The following is a 21,738-nucleotide window of genomic DNA, read 5'->3' as shown; positions in this document are numbered from 1 at the left end:
AATCCTCCTCAATGTGAAAAAGGACTGCTTGATGCTGTCTTCTCTGATCCTCCCCTTCTTTCACTGTCCCCAATCTGTATCCCGATAGTACAGAGCATTTGGAGGCACTCTGCACATGCTCTGTTTGGTGTGTATTGCTAGATAATTTTTTTTCTTGGGAGAGTGCATGTGACCAGCACAGGACCAATCAGCCTTGTCCAGACAGAGGGTCAGGCGTCCTGAAGCCTCATAGGACAGTCAGAGGAGAATGAAAAATCCTCCTTTAAGCTTTAATCAGACACTGATAAATACTGCTGATGAGAAAAGGTATTTGACAGTTTAAATTTACTAAAATAATTCCATTTTCATGTTCTGTGTACTGTGGGAGACCAGATATAGTGAATGCAGGGTCCTGGGTTTAGTAACACTTTAACTATTTGTGAGATTATCTTTCATAATATCTTCTTTTTATAGCGGTATAGCAGTAACCAATCACCTGTCGGCTTCATCCACTATGAGCCATCGGATACGAGTGAAATGAATGCTCTTAGTTGAGTTGATATGATCGACGAGCCTCCCCGGAGTGGAGATCAGGATGTTGATTCCCTTTCGTAACCTAGAAAATAACACAGTAATGTTTGTCCTCCACTGTAGTAACCATCCATCCCCAACTTAAAAGACGCTATAGGAAATGTATTTCCTAAAATAATCTTCTGCACATCCCCACTTAACCACTTGCCGACTGCCGCACGATTTACTGCGGCGGTCAGCTCCTCACAGGCAAAGTGACGTAGGGCTACGTCGCTCGCCTGTGAAGCTCTAGGGGGCGAGTGCGCGCCCGCCCCCGCTCGCTCCCTAACATGTCCGCGCGTGTGGCCGGCGGACCTGATGTCCGCCGGTCACTCGCGATCGTCCGGTACAGAGGGAGAAAGGCAGACAGCTAATGTAAACAAAGTCGCCTGTCATTCTCCCCTGTGTAAGAACAGACATCATACGGTCCTGCTATGTAGGATCGTATATCTCTGTAGTTACACAAACAGCCACATCCCTGCACAGTTAGAATCACGCCCCTAGGGATACACTTAACCCCTCCTTCTCCAATAAAGTTAACCCCTTCCCTGCCCGTGTCGTTTTTACAGTAACAGTGCATATGTATAGCACTGATTACTGTAGTAATGTCACTGGTCCCCCCAAAAGTGTCAAAAATGTCAGTCAGGGGTCCGATTTGTCCGCCGCAATGTCACAGTCCCGCAAAAAAAAAAAAAAAAAAAACGCAGATCGCCGCCATTACTCGTTAAAAAAAAAAAAAAAACAACAAAAATGACAAAAATCTTTCCCTTAGTTAGTAAACGCAATAACTTTTGCGCAAACCAATCAAAATACGCCTATTGCGATTTTTTTTACCAAACATATGCAGCAGAAAACAAATTGGCTGAAAATGTTAAAAAATTTTGATTTTTACATTTTTTTGGGGGAATTTCATATAAAAAAATGTGAAAAATATTGTTATTTTTGCAAAATTGTCGCTCTTTTTTTTGTTTATAGCGCTTGATCAAAAAACCGCAGAGGTGATCAAATACCACCAAAAGAAAGCTCTATTTGTGGGAAAAAAAGGACGTCAAATTTGTTTAGGTACAGCGTCGCACGACCGCGCAATTGTCCGTTAAAGTCACGCAGTGCCGAATCGCAAAATAGGGCCTGGTCAGGAAGGGGGTAAAATCTTCCGGGGCTTAAGTGGTTAAGGGGTAATGCTACTTTCAAGGAGTTAGGATTGTATATTACTACTAATAGAGTAGTAGTAGGACTACTACTAGTCCTGTATAAACTACAGCCAAAACTTGGTATAGGAAGTCTCACACCAGAACTGCGACAAGCACGTGTCTGGTTGATCATAATCTAGCCAGGACCGTAAATACGGGCAAAAGGCATCTATAGCCAAGTATCTTGTTACATTTTTTCCAATATTATTACATTTGTTATCTTTATTTGTCATTTCTTGATTAAATGTTATATACAGTCGGATTTTACCTAGTGATTGTGTGACTCCTCTTTGCACCTGGGGCTGTGATAAAACAAGGGGCTATATCAATCTCACAGCTGCCTCAGTAATCATTTTTAGAGCCTGCCATGGCCTTTTTAAATAAAAGTGATCCTTTTTACAGGGGTTCTGGAGGTGCGCAACCCCCCACCCACCCTGTCATTCGCAGTAGTCTGCGGTTTTCCTGTTTCTCCGGGAAACCCTCGACCACGGTAAACTTTAGTAATATTGATAGCAGGAGGGGATCGGCAAAATTCAAAAATTGTCCCAGTAGTCAAACATGTTAAAAGTAAACTGCCTGGACCATGCAGGCCACCATTACCTGGCTTTTTCTGATTTCCTCTTCTCTCCTCCCATTAAAACTCCCGGGACAATCCAGGTGAATGGCTAAAAACAGCACAAAAACACAAACAACACATTCAAACCCAATTTTGTTATCCAAAGTCATTAAGTAAAAAGTCAATAGGTTATTTCACAAAATAGCTGGATGTGTTTTTAACATACGCAATTTCAACAGCTACTAGAATTTAAAAAAAAATGGCGTTACTTGTTTCAAACATATTTTTAAAAATGTGTCAACCTTCTTTGATGTGTTTGACCACTCTTGGCTTGCAAGCATCAAGCCTATTAAACTCCTGGGATATTGATTTGGTCAGTTAAGTAACAGAGGGGGTTGTTAATCAGTTTCAGCTGCTTTGGTGTTAATGAAATTAACAACAGGTGCACTAGATGGGCAACAATGAGAAAATGGAATGGAGGAATGGTTTTACAGGTGGAGGCCACAGGCATTTATTTCCCTACTCAACCTTTCTGACTGTTTTTCACTAGTTTTGCATTAGGCTAGGGTCAGTGTTACTACTGGTAGCATGAGGCGATACCTGGACCCTATAGAGGTTGCACAGGCAATCCAACTCCTCCAGGATGGCACATCAATACGTGCCATTGCCAGAAGGTTTGCTTTGTCTACCAGCACAGTCTTAAGAGCATGGAGGAGATTCCAGGATACAGGCAGTTACTCTAGGAGAGCTGGACAGGGCCATAGAAGGTCCTTAAACCAGCAGCAGGACCGGTCTCTGCTCCTTTGTGCAAGGAGGAACAGGATGTGCACTGCCAGAGTCCTACAAAATGACCTCCAGCAGGCCACTGGTGTGAATATCTCTGACAAAACAATCAGAAAAAGACTTCATGAGGGTGGCCTGAGGGCCCAATGCCCTCTATCTAGTGGGCCCTGTCCTCACTGCCCGGCACCGTGGAGCTCGATTGGCATTTGCTATTGAACACCAGGATTGGCAGGTTCCCCACTGGCGCCCTGTGCTTTTTTTACAGATGAGAGCAGGTTCACCCTGAGCACATGTGACAGATGTGAAAGGGTGTGGAGAAGCCATGGAGAACGTTATGCGCCCTGTAACATCGATCACCATGACCGGTTTGGTGGTGGGTCAGTGATGGACTGTAGCGCCATATCCATAGAGGGGTGCACAGACCTCTACAGTCTAGACCAGTGTTTCTCAACTCCGGTCCTCAGGGCACACTAACAGGCGCCAGGTTTGCAAGAAAACTGAAATACATGGTAAAGGGATGATTAAGTGTTAGGGTCAGGCTAATTGTTCAGGGATTTATCTTAGGGGGTTAAAATATCAGCTAGGTGTTAGAGGGAAGGTAAAGAATTAGGGGCTTCTTTAATGGGTTAGCTTAAAGAGGTTGTAAACTCCGTAAAAATTATTATTTTTTTTTTACAAGCTGAAAGAGAAACACATAATGAGCTAGTATGCATCGCATATTAGCTCATTATGAAATACTTACCTTAGAACGAGCACCCGCTGTGCCGCTCACTCACCTGACGGGCAACATGTCCAGTCGCCCGTCTTCCGGGATCACGGCATCCGGCCATCTGATTGGCCGGAGCCGCGGTGACGTCACTCCTGCGCACGCGCACGGGAGCCGACAGTCACGGCACGGGTCTCTGAAGAAACAGCACCAGCGGCCGTTCCTTCAGAGCGCATGCGCCAGTGACGTCACTGACTGCATGTAAGGTAAATATCTCCTAAACGGTACATGTTTAGGAGATATTTACAGTACCTATAGGTAAGCCTTAATATAGGCTTACCTATAGGTACAAGCTGTAGAGGAGGGTTTACTTCCTCTTTAAAGTGAAACTCCATGCAGATATACAAGACACAAACTAATACAGTTGTGTATTCATTAATAGATTGTTGAATGTATTTTTTAATGCAAATGTAAATACCTAAATTTGACTTGCTATCAGCCTTTTGCAGTCCCCTGTTCAACAGAGCTAAGACTGGGAGAGGGAGAAGCAGCCCAAGTAACCATCAGCTGTGCTGCAGTGCTCATGTGCTAACAAGAAACATGTTGATAGATGGAGACAGCAAAGTGACAGCAAGGTGAACTCATCAGTCTGCTGGTTCTCCTTTCATTGTCCAGTCATAGGATAGAGGAAGGGGGGTCATGACAACCACAAAAAATAAGCTTAATTCCTTGTTGACAACAGTGAATTTTGCCATAATGGTCCAATTTTTCTGAAATATCCTAATTTTGCAAAAATGATGGGGAAATGAAAACTCTGAATTTCAATGATCCCAAATTTTAGAAGTGGATTCAATCTACTATGACTCTGCCCATGTTTAGATCTTTGTACAGCTCACCCAGAGCTTTGTATATCATACAATCTGATTGTTCAGTATAAAGCAGATGGAAATGGACGCTGGGTATACTGACCTTAAGCAGCTTCTGGATGGTGGTGAAACTCTGCAGAGCCAGCTATAAAGCAGAAAATAACAAAACAAAACCAATTCAGCTTCCCAGCTGTCATTACAGGGCATTCAGCCACAGAAACATTTATAAATTAATGCAATATGCAATATTAAAGAGCTTGCTATTTGTACGCAGTACCCACAATGCACCTCACCACCGTCAACCCCAAGCCATAAAGAAACATCACCTTACCTCTCTTGTCGGGACTAAAACAAGGGCATAAGGTCCGTCGCTGCGCTGTTACAGAGAAAGTAAAAAACATTAGCAGTTTTCTATCATATAATATTAATATTAAATATAGAATTCTAATACAAAAAAAAAGTCTTAAATAAAAAGCTCATTATATCTGCTCTGAGCTTATCCCTGCTGCATGAACGGATTGTACATATAGCACTTTCTTTTTCTAATTTCAATAAAATACTGTAATAGCATTTTATAGTGTAGTTAGTCTTAACAAATATCACTTTTTCACAAAATGTACATTTTAGGCCCGAAGATTAGAGTTTGAGTATGTATTTTCCAAAAGCAAGAACGTGGGGCATAAAATGACGGTAGTTGCAATTTTTTATATCTCACATTAATGCACGTTTATCAAACACAATTTATTTTCAAAGAAATACACTAAAGTTAAAGTGATTGTAAAGGTTCTCTTTTTTTTTTAAAATAACAAATATGTTATACTTACCTGCTCTGTGCAAGGGTGTTGCACAGAGCAGCCTGGATCCTCCTTTTCTGGGGTTCCCCCGGCGTCGCTCCTGACTCCTCCTCTTCATTGGGTGCAGTGGCGGCCCGTCCAATGGGGGTGCAGGGGCGCTGGCCCCCCCTATCCATGCGTTCAGCCCCCTAATCTACATGCAGGGCGCCGGATGCATGGATTCCAATGGGGTTTTTATTTTTTGAAGCACGTGATTAGAGCCAGAGGCTCTAATAGGCTTCAAAAAAGGGTAGGCTCGGGGCGCAGAACACTGCGCCGTGAGCCCACCCAGTTGTGTGACAATAGCTAATGACCTCCTGGCCAATCAGAATCAAGAAGCGGGTCCTGAGACCCGCTTCTCGATTGGCCGAAAGGAGAAGCTATGCTATTGGCCAAGGAGGAGGAGGGAGGAGACGCAGGGGAAACCTTACCCACGGAGGAGACTGAGGGGGAAGCCACCGCCGCCGCTGCCTGCCCTCAACATGTCAGTCCAGGGTGAGTGAGCCAGTGACTGGAGGGGGGGGGGGGTATGGTGTGTGGGCTGGAGCTGGTGTGGTTCGGGGGGGGGGGGTACGTTGTGGTCCGTCTGCTGAACCCCCCCCCCCCGGCCCATGGAGCACCAGTCGCCACTGATTGGGTGCCTCCACGGAGAGCCGCTTTCCATGAGGGCACCCGAGTCCTGCTGCTGCATACATTTACACAGGCAGCAAGACTTGGCCTCGCCCCCAGCTTCCGTGTCATTAAACTTGATTGACAGCCAATGGCTTCTGCTGCTATCAATCTATCCAATGAGGACCCGAGACAGCGGCTGGAGCTGCTGGGCTCGTGCTCTTTGCTGGAACAATCGGATTCAGGCAAGAAAAGAGAATAAATGCAGATTTTAGCAGGTTAAAAAAAAAAGTGCATTTACTTTTTGTTTTTTTGTAGGAGCCTGGAAAGCATTGCACCCACACTCAGCAGATCAGGGGTGCAATGAAGGACTCCTGCAGGTTGTCAGTGTAAGCTTTCTGCTCGTACCTCATACAGACTGGCAGTTACACAAGGAAAGGAAGAATCAATGAACTAGCTAGAGTGCTCAACAGTGTCCTGGTAGTTAATTGAGAACTACAAGCCAAATGCCGGAAAGGCTGTTGGTACTTGTAGTTCATTCATTCACAAAACTCTGTGAATGAATGGCAGTGGGCCGTGTGAGCTGAGCCCGGCATGACGATACTTATTTCAAATAGTGACAGTGGGTGTGGGGAGAAGAACCCCGGGCCGCTGTCACAGGGAGAGGGGGAATCGGGGAGTGGGAACATGCTACATGTTCCACCCTACAAATAGGAGGAACATGTAACATGTTCCCAAAGGTGAATGAAAGGCAAAAAAATGTTTTTCCCTCATTTTGGATAGAGAAGGGGAGGGTTTACAACATTTGTCATTTTTGTTTGCCATCTCTGACCCATTGTGGATATTTCCCTTCGCTTCCTGTCCCAAAGCCAAAACCGGAAATGAGAGACAATCTCTCTAAAACGAGGGAAATCCCTGGTTGTCACCGCAGTCAAAGAACTAACGTCCCCAAAAGAAGATTTTCTATCTATTCCTGTTCTGGGGACAACCCAAAATTTGAATTTTCCTTTACTTTCACTTACAGTTAGAACGGTAAACAGAGAAATAGAGGTAGTGAATCTGCAAAAACAGCAATAAAAACTTAAAAGCGGGTCTAATACCTCTCCACTGAATCCAAAAAACTTTAGGCATACTTTAGTTTTAGTGCACCCAAACAAAACAATATATTACCCGTGTTTTTTTTTTGCAAAATACACACTTAAAAGACAAGCTTGTAGATACCCAACATGTCAAGCATTAAAGTGGTTGTAAAGTCAGAATGCATTCTTTGCATTCAGATAAAAAGCCTTCTGTGTGTAGCAGCCCCTCCAGCACCCCCTAATACTTACCTGAGCCCCCTCTCTATCCAGTGATATCCATGAGTGCCTCGGCCGTCCCGGACTCTCTCTACTGATTGGCTAAGACACAGCAGCAGCATCATTGGCTCCCGCTTCTGGCAATCAAACTCAGTTAGCAAATCAGGAGCGAGAGGGGGGTGGGGCTGAGCGGCAGTTCTGTGTTTGAATGGACACACAGAGCTGCAGCTCCGCTCGGAGCTTCTTGCTGTGTGGGGGCATACAATAGGAGGGAGGGGCCACAATCTCCAGCCAGGGATCCAAGAAGGAGGAGGATCTGGGCTGCCCTGTGCAAAACCAACTGTATAGAGGAGGGAAGTATAACATGTTTGGTATTTTAACCGGTTTACCACCACCCGCCGCAGATGTACTGCGCCAGGCAGCCGCTCCAAGGCAAATCGCTGTACATGTACAGCGCTTGCTCTCGGGAGTCTAGGGGGCAAGCGCGCTCCCACCCCCGCTCATCAGCGGGGAAGCCGATACATGAGCAGGCGGCCCCGATTGCTGCCTGACACCCGCGATCATTCCCCGTTGTGAGAGAAGGACGGTCAGCTGTTGTAAACACAGCCGACCGTCCTTCTCCCTGGGATGATCACAGAGCTCATGTGATCCTTCTATATAGCATCACAGGTCTCTGTGATCATTTCAGAAGCCCAACCCCCATACAGTAATAATCACTCCCCTAGGCTCACATTTAACCCTTGATCACCCACAGGGTTAACCCCTTCCCTGCCAGTGTCATTATTACAGTAACAGTGCATTTTTTTAGCACTGATTACTGTAGTACCCACAAAAGTGTCAAAAATGTCAGTTAGGGGTCCGATCTGTCCCCTGCAATGCTGCAGTCCCACTAGAAATCGCAGATCGCCGCCATTACTAGTAAAAAAAAAAACAATAAAAATGACATAAATCTTTACCGTAGTTAGTAGATGTGATAACTTTTTTTTTGGGAATGTCCTATAACAGAATGTGAAAAATATTGTTTTTTTGATCAAATACCACCAAAAGAAAGCTCTATTAGAGGAAAAAAAAAGGACGTAAGTTTCGTTTAGGTACAGCGTTGCACGACCTCGCAATTGCCTGTTAAAATAATGCAGTGGCGAATCGCAAAATAGGGCCTAGGGCCTGGTCAGGAAGGGGGTAAAATCTTCCTCGGCTGAAGTGGTCAATATATATATATATATATATATATATATATATATATATATATATATATATAAATAAATATATAAAAAAGAGACTTTACAATCTCTTTAAAGCGGCGATACTTTGGTACCCAAAATTGTTGTTATCAATTATAGAGTTTTCAGTTTACAGTTATTCATGAATGATGGCTCTAGAATTATTGCTCATATGCTGCAATATGTAACATAAGTAGTGCAATCGTAGTTCTAGTATGTAGGTGCACCAGCTGCATGCATTAATGGTCTTATGTCCGTGTATATATAGATACACTGCTCAAACAAATGAAAGGAACACTTTGAAAACACAACAGATCTCAATGGGGCAAAATCTCATGCTGGATATTTATACTGATATGGACTGGGTAATGTGTTAGGAAGGAAAGGATGCCACATCGATTGATGGAAAGGAAAATTATCACCCTACAGAGGGCTAAACTCAAAGACCCCCCGCAAATCAAAGTGAAAAAATTATGTGCAATCTGGCGGCGTCAGATGGACCGAAACATAATGTCCCAGAGGTGTTTTATTGGATTTAGGTCAGGCAACAGCGGGGGGCATTCAATGGTATCAATTCCTTCATCCTCCAGGAACTGGCTGCATACTCTTATCAGATGAGGCCAGGCTAGCTTTTAGAGGTCTGTGCGTCCCTCCATGGATATATGGATATGCCCCCCCCCCATCATTGACCCACCATCAACCCGGTCATGCGAACAATGTTACAGGCAGCAGAGACATTCACACCAGTGGCCTGCTAGATGTAATTTTGTTGGGCTCTGGCGGTGCTCATCCTGTTCCTCCTTGCACAAAGGAGCAGATACCGGTCCTGCCAATGGGTTAAGGACCTTCTTACGGCCCTGTCCAGCTCTCCTAGAGTAACTGCCTGTCTCCTGGAATCTCCTCCATGCTCTTGAGACACATCAAACCTTCTGGCAGTGGCACGTATTGATGTATACTGGAGGAGTTGGGCTGCCTGTGCAACCTCTATAGGGTTGCCCATCTAGTGCACCGGCTGTTAATTTCATTACAGCTAAAACTGATTAACCAACCCCCCCCCCCCCCATCTACTTAACTGACCAGATCAATATCCCAGAAGTTTAACTGACCTGTTGCTATACTCTGATCAAAAAGTGTTCCTTTAAATTTATTTGAGCATTGTAAATATATACACACACACACTGTATATAAATATTTTTTTTGTTACAGCTAACTCTATTGCTATCAGAAAGGCGCCCTATGTGGTGGCATTTTACTGACATGTTTTCTTTATTGTGACATCAGGGGCCTATTAGAACCCTGATGTCTCTCCTGTCTTCCACTGAAGCTAATAGAGTATGCTACATTAGCTACTCCCTTGACCACAGCAGCCGGGGAAAGTGACAATTAAACCAGGGAGTGACGTACTACACATTGCTTCTGTGTTCATTCATCAGAAAAGATGGGCGGTCAATCACAGCCAGTGAGCCAAGGACAGGAGAAAGGGGACGGGGCCATTCCGTGGCTGTGTGCGAATAGACATGCAGAGAGGGGGCTCAGGAGCAAGCCTGCTTGGGTGCCCCCATAGCAAGCTGTTTGCTCTGGAGGCACTTGGCAGGAGGGAGGAGCACCAGCACGGGACATGAGAAGAGAAGAATCGGGGTTGCTCTGTACAAAACCATTACACCGAGAAGATAAGTATAACATGATTGTTATTTTAAAAAAAAGCACAAAAAAAAACCATAATATAATTATAAGCCAGTGTCCAAGAAGCCTAATAAACACGTGATCTGTGTACTCCCTAGAACATTATTTTATTAGGCACAAAAACAATAAATATTTCATATTTAGCTCAATAAAAAAAAAGAAAAAACTGCTGTGAAGGATGAGGAGAGCTCAGATTACACACACAGCTAGATGGTGTCACATTTAGGGGCTTTCCTGCTTGTTTAGAGTACACTTACCTGTATTTTAGGGGTTGCTGCTTGAAGTGACTGTACAAGAGGAACACCATAAGCTAAAGTCTTACCTATAAAGAAATCCAAGGATATAGATTTAGGCATGCTGTTCCCATTAAAGTCTACCTGTCATTCATACATTATTTGCATTAAACGTTTACTAAGTTTTGTTTGATGAGCGACTTTTACATGTAAAATATTAAAGACCCGTTTCAAGCAAGCAAAAACAATCAGTGACCTGCTAACACTATATGCCTGGGTTCAAACTAATGCGATTGCAGATATTGCATGTGATGAACTGCGTTCATGATAACATCACACGCCATGTCTGTGCGGTGGGAATTCAGCCGAAATCGCATCGCATTCACACCAAAATGGTGCAGGACCCTTTTTTCTTGGTCCGCACTGGAATCGGATCGCCTGGGTGTTCAGACCCAGGCGATCCGATTTCATAGTTAACACTGCATTCGGCAAACCGATTAGAGGGGTGTCATTAACTTTATATTGACACCCGCAGAGGTTGGCAGAGTGCAGTGTGAACCGTGTGCGATTCTGATGCGATGTGGGAACCCTCACAGGAATCGCTGTGGTTCCCGCATCGCACCAGTGTGAACTCAGCCTCAAGCAAGTAATCTAGAAAAGCCTTATCAATTCTTCTAATTATGCCAAAGCTTTCTGCCTCCAAAACAGTTCTGTTGGCCATTGAGGCCGCCCATGATAATGATAGGCTGACATTAATATGAAGGGAACTAGAGAGAGCAGCAAGCTCTGACACTACCTGGAGGTGTCAAAGCTTTGCATTTCAATAAGGCCTGGCATACAGCCATTAGAGGAGGGTATTAGATGCTGCTGCAGTTTTATTTTATTACAGATACTTATATAATGCTGTCACTTTACACATTACACATTATTGCATTCAAATCAGCAGGAACTTTCTAGCACTATTAGTTTTTCTTTCAATTTTTTATGACAATATCCCTTTAAAAGCCAAGTTCCTCTTCAATAAACACAGCCCTCCGGCTGAGTGCAGCCTACCCAGTGTAATACTAAAGACCATACACTATAAGATTTCTCCCTTTTAGCTCCACAGTGTGGAGGATGGATGGACAAATTCCCCTGCCAGCTAATCTATTGTAACAGCTGGCACCTCCGGCTGTCAGAATACCCTAACAGTGGCTGCAAATTCACAGCGTGTGAGGTTAGCTTTACCTTTGTTGTCAATCCAATGATTTTCATTGCGTGGCCCTACTGCACCATGCAGAGCCTTGTTTCCGAAAATGTACTCGTTAGCTACCCTTCAGTCTGTGCACATGTACTCCCTTGCCTTATTCATTTCCATAGGGAGCTGCAATCATGGCAGGCTCCAGCGGTCCTGCAGAGTACAGCTTTCCCTTTAGTAATAAATGAGGCAGCAGGGTGCAAGCTTGGGCTGAAGAGGACCAGACATGGACAATTCCAGAAGCAGGTCTAGGCTTCACAGTGAAGGTTGCTGGATCAAAGATGAAGGTGACTGGACTAGGTGGGATGGAGGCTATACAGGACAATTTGTACCAAAGGTACAGTTGTCTCTTAAAGATAAAAATAGATATGTGCCTGCCGATATGTGCCTGCCGATATGTGCCTGCCGATATGTGCCTGCCGATATGTGCCTGCTTATATGTGCCTGCCGATATGTGCCTGCCGATATGTGCCTGCTGATATGTGGCTGCCGATATATGCCTGAAAAAGTATCCTGTTGCTTGGCATGGGATCAAGCATGATCAGTTCTCTAGCTGTGCTGGGAACTCAGCCTGCTCTTCTCCAATGATAGGGCTTCTCCTAGCAGGCACAGCCACTCACTGGAAAGACCAGTGTACTGCTGTTTCTCCTCATCCAGCTCCCTGAACTCCTTATGCACTTATGCTAAGAACAGGGGTATGTGATCACTTACAAATAAGAGGGGAAAAGGGTATTTATAATGTTTATATTATAAACAGTATATTACACACACATTATATATATATATATATATATATATATACATACACACACACACACACACACACACACACACACACACACATATATATATATATATATATATATATATATATATATATATATACATACATACACACACACACACACACACACACACAGTATCTAACAAAAATGAGTACGCCCTTCACTTTTTTGTAAATATTTTACTATACCTTTTCATGTGACAACACTGAAGAAATGACACTTTGCTACAATGTAAAGTAGTGAGTGTACAGCTTGTATAACAGTGTACATTTGCTGGCCCCTCAAATAACATCACACATTAATGGCTAAACCGCTGGCAACAAAAGTGAGTACACCCCTAAATGAAAATGTCCAAGTTGGGCCCAATTAGCCATTTTCCCTCCCTGGTGTCATGTGACTCATTAGTGTTGCAAGGTCTCAGGTGTGAATGGGGAGCAGGTGTGTTAAATTTGGTGTTTTCGCTCTCACTCTCTCATACTGTTCACTGGACGTTCAACATGGCACCTCATGGCAAAGAACTCGGAGGATGTGAAAAAAAAAAGAATTGTTGCTCTACATAAAGATGGCCTGGGCTATCAGAAAAATGCCAAGACCCTGAAACTGAGCTGCAGCACGGTGGCCAAGACCATATAGCGGTTTAACAAGACAGTTTGCACTCAGAACAGGCCTTGCCGTCATCCCAGAAGGAAGCCTCTTCTAAAGATGAGGCACAAGAAAGTCCGCAAACAGTTTGCTGAAGACAATCAGACTAAGGACATGGATTACTAGAACCATGCCCTCTGGTCTGATTTGGTTCAGATGGTGTCAAGCGTGTGTGGCGGAAACCAGGTGGAGAGTACAAAGACAAGTGTGGCTTGCCTACAGTCAACCATGGTAGTGGGAGTGTCATGGTCTGGGGCTGCATGAGTGCTGCCGGCACTGGGGAGCTACAGTTCATTGAGGGAACTATGAATGCCAACATGTACCGTGACATACTGAAGCAGAGTATGATCCCCTCCCTTCAGAGACTGGGCCACAGGGCAGTGTTCCAACATGATAACGACCCCAAACACACCTCCAAGATGACCACTGCCTTTCTAAAAAAGCTGAGGGTAAAGGTGATGGACTGGTCAAGCATGTCTCCAGACCCAAACCCTATTGAGCATATGTGGGGCATCCTCAAACGTAAGGTGGAGGAGCACAAGGTCTCTAATATCCACCAGCTCTGTCATGGAGGAGTGGAAGAGGACTCCAGTGGCAACATGTGAAGCTCTGGTGAACTCCATGCCCAAGGAGGTTAAGGCAGTGCTGGAAAATAATGGTGGCCACACAAAATATTGACACTTTGGGCCCAATTTAGACATTTTCAGTTAGGGGTGTACTCACTTTTGTTACCAGCAGTTTAGACATTAATGGCTGTGTGTTGAGTTATTTTGAGGGGACAGCACATTTACACTGTTATTCAAGCTGTACACTCACTACTTTACATTGTAGCAAAGTGTCATTTCTTCAGTGTTGTCATATGAAAAGATATAATAAAATATTTACAAAAATGTGAGGGGTGTACTCACTTTCATGAAATACTGTATATATATATATATATATATACATACAGTGGGTACGGAAAGTATTCAGACCCCCTTAAATTTTTCACTCTTTGTTATATTGCAGCCATTTGCTAAAATCATTTAAGTTCATTCTTCTTCCTCATGAATGTACACATAGCACCCCATACTGACAGAAAAACACAGAATTGTTGACATTGTTGCAGATTTATTAAAAAAGAAAAACTGAAATATCACATGGTCCTAAGTATTCAGACCCTTTGCTGTGACACTCATATATTTAACTCAGGTGCTTTCCATTTCTTCTGATCATCCTTGAGATGGTTCTACACCTTCATTTGAGTCCAGCTGTGTTTGATTATACTGATTGGACTTGATTAGGAAAGCCACACACCTGTCTATATAAGACCTTCCAGATCACAATGCATGTCAGAGCAAATGGGAATCATGAGGTCAAAGGAACTGCCTGAAGAGCTCATAGACAGAATTGTGGCAAGGCACAGATCTGGCCAAGGTTACAAAAAGATTTCTGCTGCACTTAAGGTTCCTAAGAGCACAGTGGCCTCCATAATCCTCAAATGGAAGACATTTGGGATGACCAGAACCCTTCCTAGAGCTGGCCGTCCGGCCAAACTGAGCTATCGGGGGAGAAGAGCCTTGGTGAGAGAGGTAAAGAAGAACCCAAAGATCACTGTGGCTGAGCTCCAGAGATGCAGTCAGGAGATGGGAGAAAGTTGTAGAAAGTCAACCATCACTGCAGCCCTCCACCAGTCGGGGCTTTATGGCAGAGTGGCCCGACGGAAGCCTCACCTCAGTGTAAGACACATGAAAGCCCGCATGGAGTTTGCTAAAAAACACCTGAAGGACTCCAAGATGGTGAGAAATAAGATTCTCTGGTCTGATGAGACCAAAATAGAACTTTTTGGCCTTAATTCTAAGCGGTATGTGTGGAGAAAACCAGGCACTGCTCATCACCTGTCCAATACAGTCCCAACAGTGAAGCATGGTGGTGGCAGCATCATGCTGTGGGGGTGTTTTTCAGCTGCAGGGACAGGACGACTGGTTGCAATCGAGGGAAAGATGAATGCGGCCAAGTACAGGGATATCCTGGACAAAAACCTTCTCCAGAGTGCTCTGGACCTCAGACTGGGCCGAAGGTTTACCTTCCAACAAGACAATGACCCTAAGCACACAGCTAAAATAACGAAGGAGTGGCTTCACAACAACTCCGTGACTGTTCTTGAATGGCCCAGCCAGAGCCCTGACTTAAACCCAATTGAGCATCTCTGGAGAGACCTAAAAATGTCTGTCCACCAACGTTTACCATCCAACCTGACAGAACTGGAGAGGATCTGCAAGGAGGAATGGCAGAGGATCCCCAAATCCAGGTGTGAAAGACTTGTTGCATCTTTTCCAAAAAGACTCCTGGCTGTATTAGATCAAAAGGGAGCTTCTACTAAATACTGAGCAAAGGGTCTGAATACTTAGGACCATGTGATATTTTAGTTTTTCTTTTTTAATAAATCTGCAACAATGTCAACAATTCTGTGTTTTTCTGTCAGTATGGGGTGCTATGTGTACATTCATGAGGAAGAAGAATCAACTTAAATGATTTTAGCAAATGGCTGCAATATAACAAAGAGTGAAAAATTTAAGGGGGTCTGAATACTTTCCGTACCCACTGTATATATATATATATATATATATATATATATATATATAATGTGAGGGGTGTACTCACTTTTGTGAGATACTGTATATGCATATATATATATATATAATGTGAGGGTTCACATATACTTTAAGGACTCGTGAGCTTTCCAATTGCTCAGCAGCGTGAGATCACTTGCAACTGAACTCCACTTGGCTCAAAAATGTCATTACATTTGTAATCACTACATGAGTTTTTTGCTCTGTCTAAGACATCATCAAAAACAACCCTTCCATTTCAACCTGCAACCGTTAAGATTTTCCAAAACAGCTAAACGTTCTTCTTAACTGAGTCACTGGTCTATACGTTGGGACTTACCAGATCCTGTCTGCGACCTCACCAGGGCATCTCTACCAGACCGGAGGACCGGGATGGTCATTTTCTGGACACTGACAAGATAAGGAAGGAAAAGAAAATATATTCATATTTTTACTGATATATCAGAAACTGTACAGCAAGTTGCCTCTGTTCACATTGTTAGGAACTCCTTACTTCCTGTGTAGACACCAAGACAGGAAGTGAGGTGAAATCTCTTCAACGGGGACATGGACGGCAATAAAAATCTGACAGAGGCTCTTATTCTTCCCTATTTTAACCAAAATCAAATAATTTTGTGCTGGAGTTGGATTTGATATGGGAAACCTACTTATTATTACAGGTATTTATACTGTAAAGCATTGGCAATTTACATAGCACTTTACATACTGTACATCTGCCACCACAGAGCTCACAATCTAACATCCCTATCTCACATGCACACACACATACTAAGGCCAATTTGTAAAGGAGCAAATTAAAGTGATTGTAAAGTCTAGTTTTTTTTCTATTAAAATAACAATTATGTTATACTTACCTCCTCAGTGCAGTGGTTTTTGCACAGAGAAGTCCAGATCCTCTTCTTGGGTCCCTGGCTAATGTGCCTGGCCCCTCCCTCCTGTTGAGTGCCCCCACAGCAAGCAGCTTGCTATGGGGGCACCCGAGCCAAGCTGTATCCCTGTGTATCCATTCAGACACGGAGCTGCTGTTTGCCCCTGCCCCCTCTCTCTCCTGATTGGCTAACTGAGTTTGATTGACCGCAGTGGGAGCCAATGGCGCCGCTGCTGTGTCTCAGCCAATCAGGAGAGAGAGTCCCGGGCGGCTGAGGACATTGCTGGATAGAGAGGGGGCTCAGGTAAATATTAAGGGAGCTGCTGCACATGGAGGGTGCATAGAATGCATTAAGATAAAACCTTCTGACTTTACAAACCTTTTAACCTACCATCATGTCTGTGGATTTTGGAAAGAAACTGGAGTACCTGGAGGAAACCCCCACAAGGATGCAAATTCCATGCAGATAGTATCCTTGCCAGGATTCAAACTGGGGACCCCAGTGCTGAAAAATAAAAGCCTTTCCATTAAGCCACTATGCTGCCCTATTTAGAACACATGGAGGCGGCATTACTGTCCTATACCTGTGAAAAGATTTCTTCCTTACTGTCATCTCGATACAATGGCTTCAGTACTTTGCCAGTTATTGACATGCAACAAGCATGCTAAAGTTTTGATTTCATATGAAAAAAATAGAGGCAAAAAGAAAGAAATTGCCCCAAAGCACCATAATGCATTGAGTAACCGGGGTCAATAGAGATACTTATTTCCAATAGAAATGATAAATACACAGACACAATTCCTAATAAAAAGCAAACATTTATTAAATATTCAAGGAACAAATGGTGATAAATAAGAGAAAAATTTAAAGAACCATCCACCTTACCAAAATATTGACTACGTAATTTGGTAAGGTGGATGGTTCTTTATATTTTTCTCTTATTTATCACCGTTTGTACCTTGAATATTTAATAAATGTTTGCTTTTTATTAGGAACTGTGTCAGTGTTTTTATCATTTCTATTGGAAATAAGTATCTCCATTGACCCCGGTTACTCAATGCATTATGGCGCTTTGGGGTCATTTCTTTCTTTTTGCCTATATTTTTTCATATGCTAATGTTTGCCATAGGAGTATCACTCATTTGTTATTTTTGTTTATGAGTGAGTGGGTTCCTTTATTTGTATCCCTCCTGATTTACTTAAGTATTATTCCTGCTTTCCACCCCTTGTTTTGTGTGCTAAAGGTTTGATTTCACCCTGACTTTCCTGATCTCCTTGTTTCAGGTCAGTGACTGACAAATAATTAAAGCCAACTAACATGCATCAGATTTTCTTGGCTTGGTAAGGAAATTTTAATAGGAAACACCAACCTGGTCATCTGGGTTATATTCAGGACGTTTGAGATAGTGGCAACCTGGAACAAGAAAACAAAGTCCTGATTATACATCATATCGATGACATTTTTAAAGCAAGTGACAGGATATTACACCCAGGAGCAAATACTTGAGGAGGAGCAACATAATGCCCTGACCTACTGATGCATGTGTACTACATATACCCATTCCTTCCAAGGTCAGTTTGGTCACACTTATAGGAACGTTTTTGGAAGGAAACCCAAGAAACGCCAAGGAATACAAAAACAATTGAAACAGTGTTCCTGGCTGGACTTTATATGGCAAGACTGCTACCCATATAGTAATCACGTTGGAAGAGTAGACTCTCGTGATGGGATGCTGATATTTATCCATGATGAAACATGCAGAGGAACCCAAAGTATGGAGGGCCACTGCAAGGGTCCCAGGGAAGGGTTGCTTTCAGGGTTACAGGACAGGTTATAAATAGGTTAATGTTGGAGTTATGGGGAGAGTTAGTGTTAAGGTTAAAGGGAGGGTAGGGTTTTTGTATTCCTTGGGGTTAATTAGGTTTCCTTCCAAAGAAATTCCTATAAGTGTGACCAAACTGACCTTGGAGGTATATGTACACATGCATCAGTAGGTCAGGGCATTATGATGCTCCTCCTCAATGATGAAGCTTAGGGTAGGTCATCACACTCCATGCTGAAGCTCTAAACCAGCCTTTTTCAACCAGGGATGCCTTCTAGACTTCTTCAGGGGTGCCTTCTAGACCTCTTCAGGGGTGCCTCGCTATAATGCCTAAAAATTGCCCAAAAATTGTCAACAACCCAGAGGGTGGATCAAGGCTGCTTTTTTTGTTACACAAAGCCACAGTTTTTTAATGTGTAGCATTACAAGTTTGGGAATTGTGAAACAACTGATGATGACAAGGATTGATCAGAAGGACCCCGATGCCTGAGAACATCCTTTGTTGCCCCTTACCTCCCCCTCTTTGTCAACACTGGGGTCACGTTAGCTGATTAAGAGCCCATTCACACTAGCATGACTTGTGAGGAGACTTGTGTAGCCCCAGGTCGCTTGACATAACAAAAGCAATGTTAATCAAACAGTGCCGTCTTAATTGGCACTACTGAAGTCGCTCCGACTTCAGAAAAGGGTCCTGTACTACTTTGAGGCGACCTGTGATCCGACTGTCCCATATACTTCAATGGGAGTCGCCTCCTTATCTTAATTGGACTTGTTATCAGACTTTCCAGGAAGAAGAAAGAGATTAGCCAGGCATTCCCCACAGACAAAGTGGCCTGTCTCTTCAAAGTAGTCTTACAAGTCTCTAAACAAGTCTCTAAACAAGTCTCTTCAAGTCACGGGGCGACTTTCTGGTCGTGGTAGTGTGAACCGGCTCTGAGGGAGAGAAACTGGGGCAGAAGAGAAAATCTGGAATGCCAGAGTGCAAAGGTACATTGCATTTTTAAGAATAAATCATCTCTAATGTTCCATGTGTTTGCATGCTGCTACAATATGTAAAACTATTCATTTAAGTTTTTACATTTTAGAATGTAGAGATTGTTGAAAATGTTAAAGGGTGCCTTGACAGATCTACCTCTTGGTAATGGCTTCTCTTTAGCAGTTACACTATTAATGTTATTTTAGTACCATTGAATTTATCCTAAACAATTATTATTATCAAGTTTCCATTTGAACATTTGTTTAGAGAACTTTTTGGTGACTGCTACCCATGAGACTTTTCACCATCCACTATTCATGGAGACTCGTCTTTCTCTGAGGTCCTCCTATTGTGCCCGGGTGGCCGCAGATCTGGCTCCCTCAGTTCCCGGTGCAGGCATCCCCCGATGGTCTGCTGTCCACTTACATCTATGTGCTGACATTATTGCTGACTTGTACACTGGTTAGAGACAGCCTATACATTACTATTATACAATCATTTACTTTTTTTACTATATTGTCTGCTAAGAGGACTTTTCTCCCTACAGTGTTATAGGATGCATCCGCTCCTGAAGAAGTGGAACATATTCCATGAAACGCGTAGAGCTTGTCTATGATGCATCCTTCATTTCCTTCATATCCCTGGATTGTTTTACGCTACGTTGTTAGCTATCGTCCCATCCCAGTCTATAACCAGTCAGCCTTTATGTATATGATTTGGTTTGCCATTATACCATCCACCTGTTTACTACGTTTATACATGTATGCCATTGTCTTTTTATATTTTGATGACAATTGTCAATTAAATTGCTTTTATATCACCATTAGAGACCCGCTTAATGCAATTTTATTATTTTACCTATTTATGTACCAATCAATCATCTTCACACACCTCATACAAAGTCCCAATTTCCCCCCCTTTATTTTTCTCATATAATAATTGGCCTTAATAATATTATTATATTGTGGATTGTTCCACTGATTATATAAGTTTATCTACGCCACAGATGTGCCAGTTGTCATACATACTTCTTTTAACCCCCTCCCATTACCCCCTCTTCTTTTCTTTTAAAGTATAACTAAAGGCAAAACCTTTTTTTTTTTTTTTTTTTTTTTTTTTTTAGTTTTGGATAGAGTGGAGATGGATTAGACCCCCTGGCCAGTTTTTATTGCTGTCTGTCTCCCCATTAACCAGTTCAGCCCAAAAGGTTTACCCCCCTTCATGACCAGGCCATTGTTTGCAATACAGCACTGCGTTACTTTAACTGACAATTGCGCGGTCGTGCGACACTGTACCCAAATAAAATTGATGTCCTTTTTTCCCACAAACAGAGCTTTCTTTTGGTGGGATTTGATCCCCTCTAGGTTTTTATTTTGTTCGCTATAAACAAAAAAAGAGCGGCAATTTTGAAGCAAAAAAAAAAAAGAAACAATATTTTTTACATTATGCTTTAAAACATAACCAATAAAAAAAACGTAAAACAAATCAAATTTTTATATCAATTTGGGCCGATATGTATTCTGCTACGTTTTTTTGGTAAAAGAAAAAAAAAAAATCCCAAAAAGTGTACATTGATTGGGTTGCGCAAAAGTTATAGCGTCTACAAACTATGAGATATTTTTATTGAGTTTTTATTTATTTTTGTCACAAGTAATGGCGGTGATCGGTGATTTTTAGCAGGACTGCGACATTGCTGTGGACAAATCTGACCCTAATGCCTCATTTCCACTGAGTGGTACGGTTTGGTTCGGTACACCTTGATCAGGCTTGCGTTTCCACCGCCAACAGTACCTCAACAGTGTAGCTCCACCCTCTTGGTATGGTACTAATGTGCTTGGTACCCCAACGAAAGGGTACCAAAAAAGTGGTACGGTATGGTTCGGAATTAGGGTACCATTCACAACTTATGAAAATGGAAACGGCAAAAATTGCATACCGTACCGAACCGCTCAGTGGAAACGAGGCAAAAGTGACACTTTTTGGGGACCAGTGACACCAATACAGTAATCAGTGCTTAAAAAAAAAACAAAAAAACACTGTACTGTACTAATGACACTGGCAGGAAAGAGGTTAACATCAGAGGCAATCAAAGAGTTAAATGTGCTCCTAGGGAGTGCTTGCTGACTGTGTGGGGGGGGGGTGTACAGTGAGAAGGAAGAGATCGGTGTTCCTGCTTAGCAGAAACACAGGATCGCTACCTTCCCTTTTCACAGAACAGCGATCTACCTTGTTTACATAGACAGACCACCGTTCTGCCTCTCTTGGAATTGA

At 43.0% G+C, this 21,738-nt stretch overlaps 1 protein-coding gene across 2 annotated transcripts in view; it reads right to left on the bottom strand.

The window, feature by feature from the left end:
* The window catches only part of DDX31 (DEAD-box helicase 31), a 171,550-nt gene that overhangs the window by 147,148 nt on the left and 2,664 nt on the right, over positions 1–21,738 (bottom strand). For both annotated transcript variants that reach the window (XM_082262938.1, XM_082262939.1), the window contains exons 5-11: positions 18,039–18,082; positions 16,119–16,189; positions 10,548–10,612; positions 4,982–5,026; positions 4,754–4,795; positions 2,340–2,404; positions 476–595 (exon numbers count right to left, since the gene is read on the bottom strand). In XM_082262938.1, the coding sequence (XP_082119064.1) occupies positions 476–595; positions 2,340–2,404; positions 4,754–4,795; positions 4,982–5,026; positions 10,548–10,612; positions 16,119–16,189; positions 18,039–18,082 (452 nt within the window). The remainder of the gene's footprint in view (positions 1–475; positions 596–2,339; positions 2,405–4,753; positions 4,796–4,981; positions 5,027–10,547; positions 10,613–16,118; positions 16,190–18,038; positions 18,083–21,738) is intronic.

The sequence above is a fragment of the Pelophylax lessonae genome, assembly GCF_965119305.1.
Source record: "Pelophylax lessonae genome assembly, chromosome: 7".
Lineage (NCBI taxonomy): Eukaryota > Metazoa > Chordata > Amphibia > Anura > Ranidae > Pelophylax > Pelophylax lessonae.
This window is presented reverse-complemented; position numbering and strand designations above follow the sequence as displayed.